Raw genomic sequence first — 18,059 nt, 5'->3', positions numbered from 1 at the left:
CGTTGCATTCTTTGCAGCGTTAGTGGAAATGCATTCGTTTTCGTAATGTTTGTACAAGCAGTTTTGACAAACCTTGTGTTGCACACTGCTCGCAATTTGTTTTCCGCTGACATGCTGACGAATTTTTCTGCATGGTGTACAAATCGTGACCTAGATTGCACAATGGACAGTGGCTCGTGTATGCGGGGACTGCTTGATAGGACTTATACGGTTTCCTTGATAATTATTTGGCTTGTAATTCATTGATGTTTTTGATATATAGAAAATCTTTTCGGCGATGATGCAGATGCTACCGGGAGAGGTTCCCTTTCTCTTCTTTGATTGATAGGTTCTAGTGCGGTAAATTTATTCTCGAGGTAATCCATGAACTCGTGCAGGGATGGTAACTCCTAGGTGCCTTTCGAGACTCTCTAAAGTCCCCGTGGGTTCGGAATCAAGCTTCTTTGATAAATATGTACCAAAAGTGGGTCCCAATTGTTGGTGTCCACTCCCAAATTATGGATCGCGTTGATGCACCCATCGAAGTGTCGTGTAAACGTTTCAATTCAAACGCAGACTGCTTGTGAATGTAGGTTGATTCAAAAATATTTCAATGTGTTTAGTAAATAGAACTTGAGGGTTGTTGTAACGTCGCGTTATGATATCCCACGCCGTATCGTAGTTTCGGCTGATATGTAGAGATGTTGTATAAGACGTTCCGCCTCTCCTCTAAGCTTGCCTTTCAGGTGCTGCATTTCTGACCCTTTGAATTGATTTTTATTGTGTACCGCCTCGCAGAACAAATCGTAGAACGTAGGCCAATGTGTATACTTTCCTGTGAAGATCGGTATCTCCAACTGAGGTGCTGCTTGCTGCTTGTGAGCTGTCGAACACAGTTTAGTGTAAGGTCTCTTTTGATTATTTTATATGATTTTCATGCTTACTAAATTCTTCATCATAGAAAGCGTCCGAACCTTGTAAAATGTTATCTATTTGAAGATGCAGTTTATTTATATTAGCCCACAATGACTGAATATTTGGAGCTCGTCATCAGTTCCCACTTTCTGTTATCTCGTCAACTTTAATGCTCTTTACTAATCTTAAAAGTGCCCGAAAATTTGTTCTTTGTAATATCAACAGTTCATCAGCCTTGCCACATGGTTGCGTAGCCTTTTCTTCTTTGCCATAAGAAGCTAAAAGCTTACGGGTTGCCTGATAATTAATTTTCGTTTGTTCATATATGTTGTCTTTATAATATGGCTGATTTTGACAGTCATATCCGGTAAGAATAGTATTATTTCCCTCGAATTCTGTCCAAAGCTGATCTAGAGCGTCAATCCGTTTCTTTAAATATTCTGATGTCTTCCTGTCGCAGAATCCTTGCTGAAATTGATTCTTATTTGCTGAAGCTTTGGACGATTTCCTTCTGACATTCGAGTAAAGTTTCCATTATTATGATATAAATAGAACGATCTTACTTGTTATGATGCTGAAGATGCTGTCGCTGATAATATGCTGAATACTTGGCTGCTGGAGGAGCTGGCGCGGCTGTACTCTCTACCGTTGCACGAAGTTCCCGCTGATATGATGATAAACTGATGCTTTGAGCTGCTGTGCCCAAGTATATTGCTGGTACCGGTGAACTATTACGCTCACTATTTATGATAGCTAAGTACGAGTCACTTCGATTACTTGTCACTATACCTACGCGCGATGCACTCACGAGTAATAAGTATACTTATTTAATCGAATTTCGCACTAGGTCAAAAGTTTGAAGGACCAAAAAGATGTAGGGGTTTAGGCTACACTACTTTGATGATAATTGATATACATAAGATGATAATGTCCGATGATAGATGATAGGTCTGATAGGATGCTAAAATGAGAACGACCGAGGTGAGTGCTGAATGACAACTGATTTATTGATAGGTATTAAATGTTATGCTAAAGTAAATTGCAAGCGTGTGCAAAGGCTTGCGCAACATAGTCATACGAATACGTGTTACAATAACCAAAGGTAATATGTACGGTTGACTGTACAGTATGGTAGCAGCGAGCGCTGCGCTCACCTGTAGGAGAGGTTCCTGAGCACGCAGACGCAGTTCTCGACGATCTTGGTGCCGATGGCGTTGCACTGTATGGCGGCGCGCACGGCGTGCAGCAGCGCCTCCGCCAGCCCGGGCAGGCAGCGCAGCCGCCGCCGCGCGTACTCGCCCGCCGACGACGCGTTGCGGAGCACCCCCGACGCGTTGCGGAACACTGACAACAACACAACACAAGGTTATATATCGATGACTTTTTTGAACATGACAATACCTCACGGATAACTCGCGTCTTAAATCGCGCGTGCGTGTGTGAGAGCGTGTTGCGGCAGCCGCCGAGTCGCGTAGATCCCAGGAAGAATGGCTACGAATTAGCCAGAAACATGTCGAGCAAACTCGATTTAAGACGCGACTTATCCGGTACAATATCATAATACATCTATGACCGTACGGGATACGTACAACAACGCTGATCTGATGAAAATTTATACTTGATAGAAACCCTTATAATTCATACTTTATGGTGATATGATAACACTTACCCGTAGACCAATAAGTGTCTCCAGGGTTGGTGGGATGCCATCCAGAGTGCGGTATGATGACTTTATTGACGATGACTTGCGCCGCGTCGTCTATGATTGATTGCTTCAGGTCTTCGCATGACGACATGTTCCATATTACACCTGTTACTAGCTCTTTCACCTGTTGCGTAACAAATAAAGTTTATGAATGGTAAAATAATGTAAACAATGAACTTGGGCAGCTATATCTCATGTGGGGTCACGTCACTATAACAATTCAAAATAATGTAAACATAAACAGATTTAAATTGATGAATAATTTATAACCACTTCGTGAAAACCAGCTTCAGCACTATGTTTGCTAACGCGTAACCAGTGCGACATTCACATTTGACTGCGGCTATATTTTACCAGTCGGTATTAGTAGCCCCAATTGAGAAAGTAGTATGGAGTCGCCGAGCACTGCTGTTGCTTTAAGTTCAGTCACTTTAACTCGGTTTGTTTTTTCTTTCTTTTAAATTTCTTCTTTTGGAATATTACTATTTAATTCATTCTGTTATATTTTGTAATTTTATTACTACTTTTATAGTATAATAAAAAAATCTCGTGTCACAATGTTTGTAACAGAACTCCTCCGAAACGGCTTGACCAATTTTTATGTTTTTTTTTGTGTATATTCGGTAATCTGAGAGAATCTTTTACGCGGACGGAGTCGCGAGCAACAGCTAGTAAATAAATAAATAAATCTTGGCTATGTTAAGTACCTCCAAGTCAGTAGCGCGGCAGAGCAGCGCCATGAGCGCGGGGATGCCGCCGGCGTCGCGTATGGCGCGCTTGTTTTCATCGTTCTGCCGCCCGTACGACAGGTTGCGGAGCGCGCCGCACGCGTTGCGACACACTTCGGGGTTCTCGTGCGACACCAGTCGCACCAGAGGTGGGATTCCGCCTGCGAAAATCATTGTGTGATACAGTCGCAAATTATATACAGACACCCGCATTAATATCTACCACAGCGGAACGTGCAAAAAAATACAGTACTGCCGGTTCCAGGAATAGAGTTGTGTCAGATATTGGTGCTGGTGACTGTACGATAAGATGCAGCTGTGTAGATAAGAGGCAAATGAGGCAATATTCTCTAAGGCAGTCGGAATCGCAATCGATTTTTCATCTGTCTGCCAAAGAGTACCTATAGAATGAAGACAGAAAGATATTGTGACTGTGATCGTGAGCGCCCGTGTGTTAAGCCAAGTTTAGACTTGCAAGAAAAATCGTACAAGTTGCATTTCATTGCGGCGCTCAATTGACCTCTACAAACTCGTTGACTTTACAGCCTCGAAATGTAATGAAACTTGCACAATTTTTCTTGCATGTCTCAACTCGGCTTTAGGCAATACGGCTTTAGATGCAAACAATCAAACGCTACGTGATATGAGATGCTTATTTGTCGATAATCTTCGCTAGAACGAAAACTTGCAAACTCCAATAGAATTCACATTTTGAAAATCCCACAGAATATTCACATCTTTGGATGAACAGACAAAAACGCTCACCGCGCAGCCGCCAAACAAAATGTCACGGACTAGCTTCCAAAAACTGTCATTTTTGAATGCGACCATTTATGCGATATAAGTAACAAGGTAAATTACCTAGACTCCTCGTCTTCTGTTTGTTGGGGTCGTCCATGTAAGTGAGATGCTGGAGGTAGGCCGCCGCGTTAGCTTTGACCACGTCGGAGGGAGAGTTGAGGAAGCCGATGACCTCCGGGAGGTTGGGGTCGCGCCACTGGAGACCCCCGCCGTCCTCGCGACCCCCGACCCCTCCGTGAACTGGAGGTTAAAAATTTTTTTTTAGATAATTAGCTTGTTCTTTACAGAATTCGCCTGGCATTGGGACAGACTTAGTCAAGAGGCCTATGTCCACAATAAGCTAATAAAAAAAAGCTGCAAGCAAGACTCTAATCCTGTAGATAAATAGCAGTGCGTAAATCTTTTGCGTCCTTATTGTCTAATTCCCCTTGAAATCACCATCGTTTTTGCCATTTCTTTCTGTCACACGGTTTAGGAAGATGATAAAGAGAGAGAAATGGTGGGACGTTAGGCAATAAGCCCACCAGATTGGAGAGTAAGACAGCCAGCTAATGCTGGCTCTAAATGACATATTAAACATCCAAGAATCGAGCGTATTATGTATTTTTCATACAAATATCTGTCCCGCCCGGATCGAACCAGGGACCTCAAGCTGCCTAACCACTAGGCTATCCAGTCAAGTTATTTTGAAGAGATGCAAGTTACTTTGGCTTACTAACCTAACGCCATGCCGGCCATCTGTTTTTGTAACTCCTCTTCATCGCCGTACATTGACTGTCCACCGGCGCTGCCTAAACTAAGTCCATTCTGCGAGTCCTGAAATAAAGAAAAAATAAAACAATAATATTTATTTATTATCCTCTCTACAAATTGGGCATAGAAAATGCTTGAACCATTCAGACTACAAACTATGGCTCTTGCAAGATAATTTGTGTTTGAAATTCTTCAATGTTCTCTTTAACTGTTTCAATATGGTTTAAAATATTGATTTCTTCAAAAATTTGCTAAAATATTTCAATATAAAATAAAATACGGCCTAAGGTTAGGCCACGTACGCACTATGCGGCTAACCGCGCGGTTATGGCGCTCCATCTCTTTCTCAAACAATACTATGAAGAGGGACGGTGTGGTTTACCGCATAGATAGTGCGTACTTAGAGCTGGTTCCCACTTGTCGGATGTCGGGCCCGGATTTAAATCAGAACAAAGGCAGAACATTTTATATGAAAGCATTCACACTTGCCCGACACGATTTTCCATAGAAATGACTGACATCTGACATGAAACGGATCCGACACAAGACAAGTAGGAACGGGCTCTTAGTCGGACTCGCGCACAAACGGTTCCCTATATCCCTAAAATTTTGAGCCTAAATAAAACATAGTAACCTTGAACTGCGGCGGCTGGTGAGGCGCTGTATCGTACGCCGCGGGATAGTGTTGGTAGCCATATGCGTCGGCGGCGTACTCGCCGCGCGGCGACGTCACGCAGTAATGGCGGCCGATCTGTTCTAGCGATGCCGAGTCGTACCTGAAGGGGACGGGTAACTTTGTGTGACATGACGAATGGCTAATCTATTAAGTACTGACACTTGTAATAATGACCTTTTGAACGCCACGCACTGAAATGCCACGAAATGCCAACATGGCGCCTATGACACGAATTTCAGCTGTCGTGTGTTCCCGACTGTGGCGTTCAAAAGGTTAAAGATCAAGTAGTTTTTACTATAGCTTCCTTGTACATGCCGTACCTTTGTTGTAGATGCAAATTATGTTGCGGTGGTAAGGCGCCGGGCGAGGCGCTTCGCGGCGACGCGCTGCCACCGCCTTCCACGTACTCCTGAAAGAAGACAATAACAATTTCAACACTTTGTGCAGTCGGACGTAAGGGCGGTTTCAGACAAGCATTCTATTTGAGAACGAAAGAAGAATTTGGAAACGCGCGGCATTCAAGCTTTATGTTTTTTTGTAGTAAAAAAAACTGTTTATTTCTCTGAAAATTATTTCTGTTCAAATTAATTGCTTAACTTCTAATCTTAATTTACTTATAACGTTTGTGTTATAGAGGCGCAACAATAGAATATCGGCCCACGATTTATGGCACCAGGGGCGGCGGGTGTTAAACATTAGCTTAGTCTTAAGGCAGCACTCGCCTGTCCGATGTACTGGGGCACCTGCGGCGGCGGCTCCACCAAGTACGCTGGCTGCGCGGGGTACGCGGCCGTGCCGTAGTGCCCGTACGTGCCGTAGTGACCGCCGGTCGCACCGTACGTACCGCCGCCGGACACCGACACCGAATCCATCACCTGAAAACAAAAACGTTGCAGTAGGTGAATCACCTAATCTGAAGCCATAATTCATGGTAAACGTTAGTCGAGCAACATTGTTGAATCAACTTGTTGCTGAGTTTTCCCTCACCACAACTGGCAACACGGCAACATGCAGTTAGGGTTACCATATCTCAGGATTTGTCCTGCGATCTCAGGATTTTGATACTCTTCTCAGGATTCCGGCCGGATTTAGGAAATCTCGGGGAATCTCAGGATTTTTAGAATTCTCAAATAAATAGAGGATTTTATTAAAAAGTAACAAAATCAATAAATAATCTTCCTTATACATAATAGAGATTAACTCTGAACATGGTAATTGCACTTTTTTTTTTTTGCAAGTCTAAAACTGGGCTACGCTGGCGCTCGCGATATCCATCACCATCTCTTTCTACCCTCACTCCATACCGTGTGACAGAAAGCCTCCGGTTATAATAATCAAGTGTACTTGTAACTTATACGAAGGTGCAATGTGAGACACACCAACTTTTTGTATTTTACACCGTGTTGGTCGTCGTCGCAACTAGCCAGCCAGAGCTCAAGCTAATACTCACGTGCGGATACTTCTGCGAGGGTGCCATGGTGAGATGTCCCATGTGGTTATAATGGGCAGCCGGGGACGACACATACTGGCCGTAGTCCGGGTCAACGCCCGTGCCAACACCCGGGTATTCGCCAGCCTGTAAGCAAACATGTTATTTTAAAATTTAGTTATACGTAAAAAACATAAATATCAAAAGCGAAGGGTTATTTGTTGATGCTCTCGTATACCTTCATTACGACTTCCTAGTCGTAATTAAGGTATACGAAAGCACGTATACGTACAGTTTACTTGTTAGTCATTTTATGTCAACATCGTCTTATTTATAACTTGGTAAATAAATACAAATCATTTAACGACTTATGAAAGACTAGCTGCTGTCCGCGACTACGGCTGTGATGAATTTGTTTATCGCTAACACTACGGAAGCATGCGCCGTCTATCATCTACTTCAAATAAGTATCATTATTCAAAAAAAATACATTAAATGTGCTCTTCGGACCAACCAGCGATAAGAGCACAAACATAATACATAAAATTGTTTTTTTGGAATCTTTTTGTATTTTTATTTTCAATTCCAAATTTTTACTTTTACGGTCATCCCGTAAAACCTAAATTGAAAATACAAACTGAAATATAGATGCACAGAAAAAACTGAAAAATAAGACCATCACTGGGAATCGAACCCAGGTCCTCGGTAATCCGTACCGCGTGCTATACCGCTACACCACTGATGGTCAACGGTACCGACACGAATTTCCCCTATGCACCTCATATCTCAGCTTGTTTGTTTCTTACTTAGTCACTTAAGCAGTGACGCTAGCGACATCTATGCCGTAGCCCTCATCGAGAAACTTTTTCGGCACTCCATGGAACTAACCGCTCACCCGACAAGAGATATCGTTACTAAGCGATCAAATTAAATTGGTTTTTTGGAATCTTTTTGTATTTTTTATTTCAATTCCAAATTTTTACTTTTACTTTTATTGACGGATGATGTCCTTATTTGTCCAGTGATGGTCTTATTTTTCTGTTTTTCCTGTGCATCTATATTTCAGTTTGTATTTTAAATTTATAATACATAAACATAAACACATATATAAATATATTGCATAAGCATAAGGTCGCGGGTGAGCAAAGAAATTCTTTTTTCATCTCTCCTGTTCGGAAAGTTGAATTTTCATGTGTAGATAGCCGGGTGGAAAATTGCGTTTTCATCTCTAGGGTGGAAAGTATTTTTTTTTTTAATTTTTCGATTAGCCACGGAGTCCAAGATAATTGAGTTACGTCAATGACACTTTTTTTCACGTTTCGGTATGGCCATCTAGATGCACGTCGTGACCAAGGAGCTTATATACAACACTGGAGGTTGAACGCCGAACATCCGTTTGAAACAAGAAATTTGATCTTTATTACGTCACGAACATATTCCATCTCTTTCTTTAGTCAGGTTAAGAAAGAGATGGAAGTCATTCGTGAAATGTGAAAGAAAGAGATGGAATATATAAATAAGTAATAAAGGTAAAACTTCTTCGTTCGGCGTTCAACCTCCAGTTTTGTATATAAGCTCCTTGGTCGTCGTGACCAACTCGATTTTTTTTATAGTCGGCCGTGGCAAGTGTCCAGTCGAAAAGGTACCGTTGGGGGTTGGATATAAGTAAATTCAATTTATTATTATTCTTACTTTTTTGTAGTATTTTACTTTCCTCACAGTCGAAATGAAAAGTAGAGTGTCTAACTCGGGTGAAATGGGTCACTTTCCACCCTTGGTTATCGATCTACTATAGTTCATGGATATGGACCTCCGCAAAGAAACGCCTGATTCAATAAATTATATAAGAAGAGCACTTTATATAATTGCATCTTACATATAAAAACTAACGTAAACGACACTCTGTTTAGTCATTTGCTCATTAGAAGAGAGAAAGTCGTGAGAGCAATCAAGTTGCAACGTAGAAATGTTGCGCAAAAGAAAGCTTGTAAAAATAAATAGTGGATGTAACCTGTCATTATGCGAGTTGGAGCGAATGCAAGAGATTGCGAAATTATAATGACAACAGCTAAATTATGTACCCATGTACATAGAACGACGCAATTTTAGCAAAATGTTAAAACTATACGTGTATTTGAAAGTGTAATAATAATGGTCAACGACGATTACAATTACGAAACGGTGGTCATAGATCAAAAGTCAACAGGCAAAACACTAGGTTCGTTAGTCAGATGACATTTGGTGGGCTGATGGGGATCTCGTTTGTCTCTTTTCTTCTCTATTACTTAGAAGGATGGAATGAACGATAAATCAGAAAACGGAGTTGGCGTGCTAGTGAATCAGATAGTTAGTTATCGTCGTTTATAAAGCTGTGGATGAGACTGGCAAAAAATCGGCAGCAGAAATTGAAGGGCTACTTATGTGGACTGATACAATTGATTGATAAAGACAAAAACGTAATAAGATCAAACAACATGTGATGCGAAAGCCGATACTACGAGTATAGTTAGGCGAAGAAATTAAAGCGTGTTAAAGCCATAAGAAAAAACGCCGCAGAGGGCTCGCCTTCGTACCTCTACGCTATAAAAGGGGGAATAAAACTTGTTATGGCCCAGGAAAGGGTCTTTTCACTTGGCGGAATGACGATGACGCCTCCGGTCGATACGACAAGGGCGCTGCAGCCAACGGCACGCCAGTTGTAACTATTTAAGTGCATTGAAGTTGGGTGATTAAGTCAAGTTCTAAACATGGAGCTCATTTGAAGATTAGCAATCGCCGCGGCGAATGCCAGCTCGCTACAGACTTTTTTATGAACAATCAATGAATTAATACCAACCCCAGACTATTCCATTAGTATCTTTTGAATGTCTCTGTTTAAAGAGTAAATATTCATCAGGTAATAAATTGAAATCTAATTTTAGAATTAACTCTTTAACTGACAATCTATTTACTACAGAATTTACCATGGCGAAACCTATTACGTATCATTTGTCATAATTCATCATACGCACATGTGTTGCCGCTAGAAAAAGGTTTTTCGCAAGACATCCCAGTTGATCGTGTCTACATTTCTTGCAGTCAAAGTTTAACTACCTTCTAGTAATTTTTGGAGTGATTTAGGTCAGGGGTCAATCGCTCGTGTGCCTGTTCGCTGTCGCTGGGCTACACGAGAAATATGAGCGACGTGCCAGTAAAATCAAGCATTTGGTACGTTTAACTGTGCGAGGAAGCGAGAAAGAAGAGATTACACTGTTATTAAACTATGTGGCTTGGAGAAAAAGTAAGATAAACGTTTGTAAGTTGGGTTGGGTTTGTTTAAATATAATTAGGGTATATTAAGAATGGTATTCAAGATCAGATGGAGCAGTCAGGCAGGCGCTGGAACTCCAATATAAAACGACACAACCTAGCCGTGTTTGGCCTTGTTAGAATGGTCTATGGGTGTATTTTGAGTAAAAGTGGTCCCCATGGTCTGATGATGGTCAGACATTTACCGCAAAAGCGTGTTTTTTCTTGTCAAACTACACTAATTTATATTAAGGACAATCTTTCGGGAACTTAGGACCATAATGAAAAATGCCCATAAAAAGGACCACTTCTTGATATGACCACAGCTTGAAATGACTATTCTTGAAATGGCCATTTATTATATAAAAACTGTGGTTGCGGCGGCGTATACCTGCATAGCGAGGTGATGCTGGTGCGCGAGCGCAGCGGACAACTCCGCGTCCTCCGTGGACGCGTCCGAGCGCGACACGGGGCTGTGCTGCGGACCGTACGCGCCCTCCACCGGCCCGTTGCTGTAACAAACATACACAAGCATTTAAAGCTATTGAATATAAACCTAGTAACAAAATAAATCCGCACAATCCGCACTGAGCCCGCGTGGGCACCTCGGCTCAAGCCCTCTCATTCTGAGAGGAGGCCTGTGCCCAGCAGTGGGACGTATGTAGGCTGGGGTGATGCTGAATAACATAAATACGAAAGTTTGTGAGTCTTCGAGTGAGTGGATTTCGATGGAATTTAATACGTAGAAAGCAGAGGCCGTATTGTATAACGCGCTAACGTGAAAACGATTGTGATTCCAGCAAGTGTTAGACAATATAGGTGCTGGACCTTCTGGAGTAACATATAAGACTGCTTTTTATTCGATATTCCTATGGGATCAGACGGGTCAGAACGAGCGAGGTTCCTTAGGACTCACTCATTTCATATTTCCATCACAATTATAAAAACCTTATAAAACTTTAGCATCCTACGAAAATACTCAATTATAACATAAACACGACTATAAAAAAATTAACAACCATGTATTATGCCAAAATAGCAATTTGTGAACAGCTACCGTTCCAGAATTAACACACTCGTTCAATTAGTATCAATTATGTCTTTAATGACTAAATTGAGTCTCGTTTAATGAAGTTGTCCGGGCACTCTGGTATCGGCTGTCGCATCTAAAGTACATCGTGCTTTCAATTTGAGAATAATGTAGATCAATATAAAATTTAATTATGACGGGTTAAGCGTGTGAGACGTAATCAAGTCATCTAAAAGGTTATGGTTAACCCATTCAGCGCCATTGATGCCCATCGGTGTCTTGGTGGACCCTAGTTTAATGCCGCAGACCCCAATAGGCGTCCAATTTCTAATGAAGATGTACCATGGTAAGTATATTCTGAACAGAATGTCCTGTGGTAAATGTAAGCCTACATTTAACTTTTAGAATGTTCAGCTGTTGTCGGTTTTAGGATAGCAAACTTTTTATTTCTTTACTTCGATTTCCTCTCAGATGCCGAATGCCGATGGGCGTCTGTATACAGAAGCGTCGGCATCACGGCAAAGTACATAATCTGGTGCATAAAGCGGTTCAGCTGATGGACTCAAAAGGATAAACTCTGGAACCCTGATAGGATCACTTTGGTATTCATCCGTCAGTATGTCTGTTAGGATACTTTTATAGAGGTGTCAAGCTGAAATTAACATCAAATACTCCGATCTAATACCCCTTGGAATAGTGAACTCCAAGTCCTAGGATCTTGGAATTTGGTACGAAGATAAACTCTTGAAGCAATTTTGTTTTTTATGTGTCTTTCTACGTCAGTAAGAATCTAAAATAAATGCATGAATCTAGTCAATACAGTAGATTTTGGGTCTAATTTATTAGGCCACCGGTACTCTTTTTTAAGTAACAATAAGATGTACAGCTATAATAACATGTTTCTTTTTTCATGTAATTCCACATTATCAGCAATCGTTTAATGCCTTGTCCATCAAGCGTCCATTGCTAAGCCTCCAAATTGAAACAAAGAAACTTGAGTTTGTAAGGAACACTTAGGTAAGTAAACATTATTCATACAAATATCTGCCCCGGACGGGATTCGAACCCGGACCTTAAGCTTCGTAGTCAGGTTCTCTAACCACTTGGCCATCCGGTCGCCAATGGCGTAATATTAAGCTGCGTATCCACCAGAGATGTGCGAGGATGTGTCGCGAGGAATATGTTTGTAATGTGAACCAATAGAAACACCTTTGCTTCTCTTCATCTGCTCCTCACACATCTCTGGTGGAAACGCAGCCTTATGGGCGACGAGACTTATACAGCATATCCGGATCAACATAGTGATTGTCTGTATGTTTTCAAGTTATTGTGGTTTGCTCCATTGAGTGGTATCTCTAGCATGTCTTTGAAAACCCGGCAGACTACAGACCGTTTTCCCGTAAAAATATAATATCTTTTAAGACTGATAGGTACCTACATAAGGAAAAATAGTAATTTAATTTAGAGGAACGATGCTTGCTATAAGTAATGATCTAATGATATTTTTCCTTTCGCGAAGGAATATTGACTGTGCATGGATTTCTCTAGGGGACGGGAGTACCGGTCCAATTACAAACTAGCAAATTAAAATGTCAACTTGTTATAAGTCGTAGAAGTGGAGAGTATTCTCATTATCCGACCTGATATCGGTGTCGGACGCCCTTACGATATCCGTGGAAGTATAATGCGTAAAATGTGTCGGATCTGAATATGGCATCAGACTATTTGTAAGGCACACAGGCACCTAATTAACACGTTAGGCCCCTGCAACGATTCGCTAAGCTCTAACGCTATGCCTACGCATATCCCACAACAGTCATTTCTAAGCCAGTGACACGTATACGTGTCACAGACGTAATACATTCCGGTGCCAGTGACACAACGTCTGTGACTTTTTAGTTCTTGCTCTATGCCAGTGGCACGCATGTCGTGTCAAAAAAATTCGTACCTTCTAAAGGCTGGGCATAGCGTAAGGGCTTAGCGGAACGTTGCCGGAGCCCAATATGACGATCCACTAAACTCTTAGGCTTAGCGCATATCCCACAGCAGTCACAAATACGTGTCACTGGCGTAGGAGTAAGAACTAAAAAGTCACAGACGTTGTGTCAATGGGGCCGAACGTGTTAAAGTTAATATATTTTCCTTGTCCGGAGACCGGAGAGTATGGCAACACTCGTACGTACCGACTCGTAAATACGACCGACATTTAGGTAAAAAAAGGCTGTAAATTGATTGAAACTGGAACGCAAAAACGAATGTAAAGGGGAAGAACAAAACACTAATAACAATACCGAACACGTGACCCCAAACCGAGACCTAACCTAATTTAAATGAAATTGCAATACACGCCGGGGGTCACCTATATTTCACGTGGCGTTTCCGCTTTTTGCGCCGGACAAAACCGAGTTTGCAACGAACAGCGAGATCGCCATTAGGATATTTCAGGACTAAAAATACAAAATGCGACACATAATCGATTGGAATCTTGTTTAGGAAACTCGGCTCCGAATCGTATCGATTCGTCAGGACTTTTACCTGTTACTAGGACTGAGGGGACCAATTTCCCTTGAGGTGATGCAGACTTGGTACTTCCGACTTAGAAGTGCTTTAATTTACTACGCTGTTGGACCAGGAGGCGATGGTGCGACGAACCGGGGGGAACTTTGCCCAGCATGGGGACACTTCTCAAAGCTACATTTTAATAAGGTTTAAGATTATTTATTTCTCATAAGATTTACAATCACTTACTGAGAAAATAGATTTTCTTAAGAACTAAATAAACTCATAGCTTTCCAATATTGACTCACCACTTGGCATTATAAAAGTTTTTTAGCAAATCAGCAAATTGCAAAAAATAGTACATTGATCCTATTTCTAAAACGGATAGATGTTTAGGTAGGTAATCTTCTATCAAAAAACATCGTCAAGGGCAGACCTCTTGAGGGGAGGTTTGACCTTAAGTTTACATCGTGACAACATGTATGTCAGGCAATGACCATATTGATTGATTGTGGCTGGTATGAGAAATGTTTACTTGCGTAAAGGGTTTCGCATTCCTGTGACGGTTGTTTGGTACTTATCATATTTTAACATGAGTGTCCGCTACATTTCACAAGTGCTTTGTAATTTCTAACCTATCACAACTTGAATATGCTAGTTGTCGCGGCAGGCGCGAATCTCTAGGTGAGTGCCTTGCCTTATGTGTTTTAGATAGATGGCAACACCGAATTATAGAAGTTATGTCTATGATCTGTAAATCTATGTTCGTGAAAATCGTCAAGCATCGACGACGTGATCTCCAAACAACAAACAAACAAATTCTTTATTCACCAAGAACATGTTAGGCAGAGTAGATATTATGTTAGTAGGTAGTATCACATATTCTGTCGCTATTGCGGCGTGTAAATATTCAGGTTCTTAAAATTGGGTATTTACTTAAAAACATTTAACAAACTCCTTCCGAAAGCTGAGTATTTCTAAGTGTCTGAGTATCCGTATGACGGTGTAGTTTCTCCCTGGAGTTCTTCGGTGCTACGTCTATTTGTGTTGTGTACACTGTACCCTCTTGTTCTGAGAGGAGGCCTGTGCCCAGCAGTGGGACGTATATAGGCTGGGATGATGATGATGACACTGTACCTGTTCTTGTGTATACTTATGGATGGAGCTCCAGCTTGGACTAGGACGAATGCCCACACACACCGGTGTGGGATACATACTCATTGAGATTTACTGTACTCTACCTACATCCCCACCGTCCTCCCAGGGTTCATATCTCGTCTCCAACCGGGAGTCGAGATCTGGGATGTCTAGAATCTTGGCGTGACGCACTTGTCCAAGTATCTACTGTTTTGCAGCGAGAGTTTTCCACATTCGGTATTCACGATCCTGGAGACGTCCAGTTATATCCTCGTACCTAAAGAGTGAGTTTGTAGGTCCTTTATATGTGTCGTAACATTGTGACACTGAAAGAGTCTAGCCGTTCTGATATAAGCAATGTTTTGCAACTTAATCGAGAAGTAGTGCACCGAGAGGCGCCACGGACATATCGTGACTCTCTGGGCCAGATGAGTGATCAGGGTTACTCATCTGGCCATAATCTATGCAGGTGGTGGAAGGAGATTACCGGCTTGTACATAATACCAACACAGAATTGTGAAGCAGATCCAGTGAGAACCAGGAACCTACAGAAGGACGAATCCAGGTATGCTGAATACATTATAGTCTCGCGAAAAGTGTCATGGAGCACAGTGTTGTGGAGGATGCTGGTAAAAAGATCGAATCCTCGTATTAAATTTTGAGTGAGATATGACCTTATTTCGCGACACTAGTGCCGTAGTCGATCTCTGTGCAGCTTATTTATGCCGAAAACATAACACAGTTCTCTACACCATACCTAAGCTAATAATTATGCTTCAGAAGGAACCCTAATTGCCCTAGTTATAACAAGATATAAGGAAACTGGGGTGTGGTTGGAAGCATTCGCCAAACTTAGTCGGTATGTATCATCAACTGCAGGCAACACAGTATATCGTATTGTTCTCCACGCAAACTTTACACTTGAGAAGCTAAGACAAGTAAATTAGTTGATATATGCCATGCCTTGAATACAGGACAAAGTTGACAGACTGGTAAACATTGTACAATGCTATCTGCGGTACCAATAGCCATCGGCAATTTTCGTGTTTTAGGTGTCATGCCGCCTACTCGACCGCATTTGCACTTGGTGCCGAATAAAATCTAGTCACCAACTTCAACGTTCAGCAGTGGCCTCGACTGATAGGCTCAAGGCGGTAGATTTTCGCGTGGCCATAGTCCTGTATATACAATTTATGTACATCGGAGAAAAAGCTTTTCTCTTTGGTTGTTGCGCGAGGCCATTGACATGCCCTGCCTGCATCTGCAAACCTTATAAGCAAGACCGTATGGTAGCGAGAACAAGATGATTTCCAATTCATCATTATCATACTCTATCTTCTCTACGGCATTCTCTTTAACCCTGCAAGTCCTTGCTACTGTTAAGGACGGACGATCCACAATATATATATAGTATATTCTTTCGAACACGTGAATATACTTCAATTTAAAATATATGACATAACAGAGTTTGGGGCAGTCGGTCTAGAACTATCGACGTATATAATGTATTTGCTGACGTACAAATAAAATAACATCAGGTTTAAAGTGTTTATTCTTTAAATAGGGCTATTTAGTCTCTGTGTATATACCTGTTTTCTGTACTGTTTGCTATGTGTTGGTGTGCAATAAAGAGTTATTGTATTGTACTGTATCGTCATCAGCCAGAAGCCGGCCACTGGTGAACAAGGTCTGCCTTAGAATGAACAAAAACTCGCCAATTGCATCAACCAGTTGCTCGCCTCCTCTTGTCGTCAGTCCATGTAGTTGCCAAATGCCAATTGTTTTAAGTAATGAATTTCCAAAGGCTTCCAGAATTGGCTTAAAGGCAAGTCCTTTGTTATAATGACCCATTTTCTATATTTAAACTCTTTACATTCCTGAACAATGACGAAACCCATATTTTCAGAGTTCCGTTCCCAAAGGACGCCGGAAACCTATTACTGGGACTCCGCTGTCTATCCTTCAAAACGTCACAGGACTGTTTCTTTTGAACTATCACATACAGCTAGACTAGACACTTTTACAGAGTACTACTTGGGCCGCTACAACAACAAACAATATAAAAATAAGATAATTAAATATAAAGGTGTTCCCGCGAGACATAAAGCAGTACGGTTGTACGGAACTGTTCGCTCACACTTGGCCGTTTTTTGCTGTTTCCAGCATAACAACAACGCGACAATTAAAAGTAACAAAAGTTAAATATTTACGGGTTGCGGCTTGTCCCGGTCGCGCGAACGCAATACCTACCGTAATTGAATCCATTTTATAATTTATTGGTAAAAACAAAACAAAATTGCGCAGGCAGGTAGGTAATCAATTTCCTCTACTCCATGTTTTATACAATCCGGAAATAACTTTGGCAGGACTTAGAAGTTTGGGAAAATTCACTTGGAATCCGTACACAACTTGAGAAAATCTAATTTATGTGAGAGCATTGACATAAGATTTACATGCAAGATGTGTGTGGATGCCCAGCCAGTGTAAATATGCAAGAATAATCATGTAATTAGAATTATATAGTGTACATAGCGGCGTTCGATCGCTAACATAGGTATAAGAACGACCCCGCAATAGGTATCACTTCGTCTAAAAAGCAGTTGGTTATTTATTTATTTATTATGTTATGTGATCTATAAAGCAACTAGTCTAAGTGGCAAGTGGTCTAAAAAATCTCCGAGTGTCTAGACGGTCTCCGTTCATCGCTATTTCTGTGAACCAAAGTCGACGGAGCTCCAATTCCGCGTGGCTGAGACGCAACTCTAACCTAACCTATGTTTTCTCAAGTTTAGACTCGAACAGGTTAGGACGAGTTACTTTTTACACCACTTTATTACTTAGACCAGCTGCTTTTTAGACAAAGTGATACTAGGACTCCGCTATATAATAATTATGTTACTTTACTGGCACCATCATTATTCTTGCATGTGTAAATCGGATTTAAGAAGTAATTAATAATACAAAATATTGATATAAAGGCTAATACATTAATACAATGAAGAAGGAAAGTTATGTCGGGCGTTTTTGCGAAAGCCACTAGACCGATTAAGCTTAGTACGAGAACTTTTGCGGCCGTAAAACTGAACAAAGTTCCGAAGAAAGAGGGTTCGTTCACTGGC

At 41.4% G+C, this 18,059-nt stretch overlaps 1 protein-coding gene across 1 annotated transcript in view; it reads right to left on the bottom strand.

Annotated features, from left to right (window-relative positions):
• Positions 1-18,059, bottom strand: part of p120ctn (adherens junction protein p120) — a 61,570-nt gene that overhangs the window by 20,461 nt on the left and 23,050 nt on the right. Inside the window, exons 3-12 of the mRNA XM_074102907.1 lie at positions 10,666-10,786; positions 7,008-7,133; positions 6,280-6,432; positions 5,878-5,966; positions 5,516-5,657; positions 4,848-4,944; positions 4,189-4,368; positions 3,307-3,488; positions 2,564-2,723; positions 2,049-2,238 (exon numbers count right to left, since the gene is read on the bottom strand). Of these exons, the coding sequence (XP_073959008.1) occupies positions 2,049-2,238; positions 2,564-2,723; positions 3,307-3,488; positions 4,189-4,368; positions 4,848-4,944; positions 5,516-5,657; positions 5,878-5,966; positions 6,280-6,432; positions 7,008-7,133; positions 10,666-10,786 (1,440 nt within the window). The remainder of the gene's footprint in view (positions 1-2,048; positions 2,239-2,563; positions 2,724-3,306; positions 3,489-4,188; positions 4,369-4,847; positions 4,945-5,515; positions 5,658-5,877; positions 5,967-6,279; positions 6,433-7,007; positions 7,134-10,665; positions 10,787-18,059) is intronic.

This window comes from Choristoneura fumiferana, chromosome 19 (genome assembly GCF_025370935.1).
Source record: "Choristoneura fumiferana chromosome 19, NRCan_CFum_1, whole genome shotgun sequence".
NCBI lineage: Eukaryota > Metazoa > Arthropoda > Insecta > Lepidoptera > Tortricidae > Choristoneura > Choristoneura fumiferana.
Note: the sequence above shows the minus strand (reverse complement) of the source record. Positions and strands in the feature narration are given on the sequence as shown.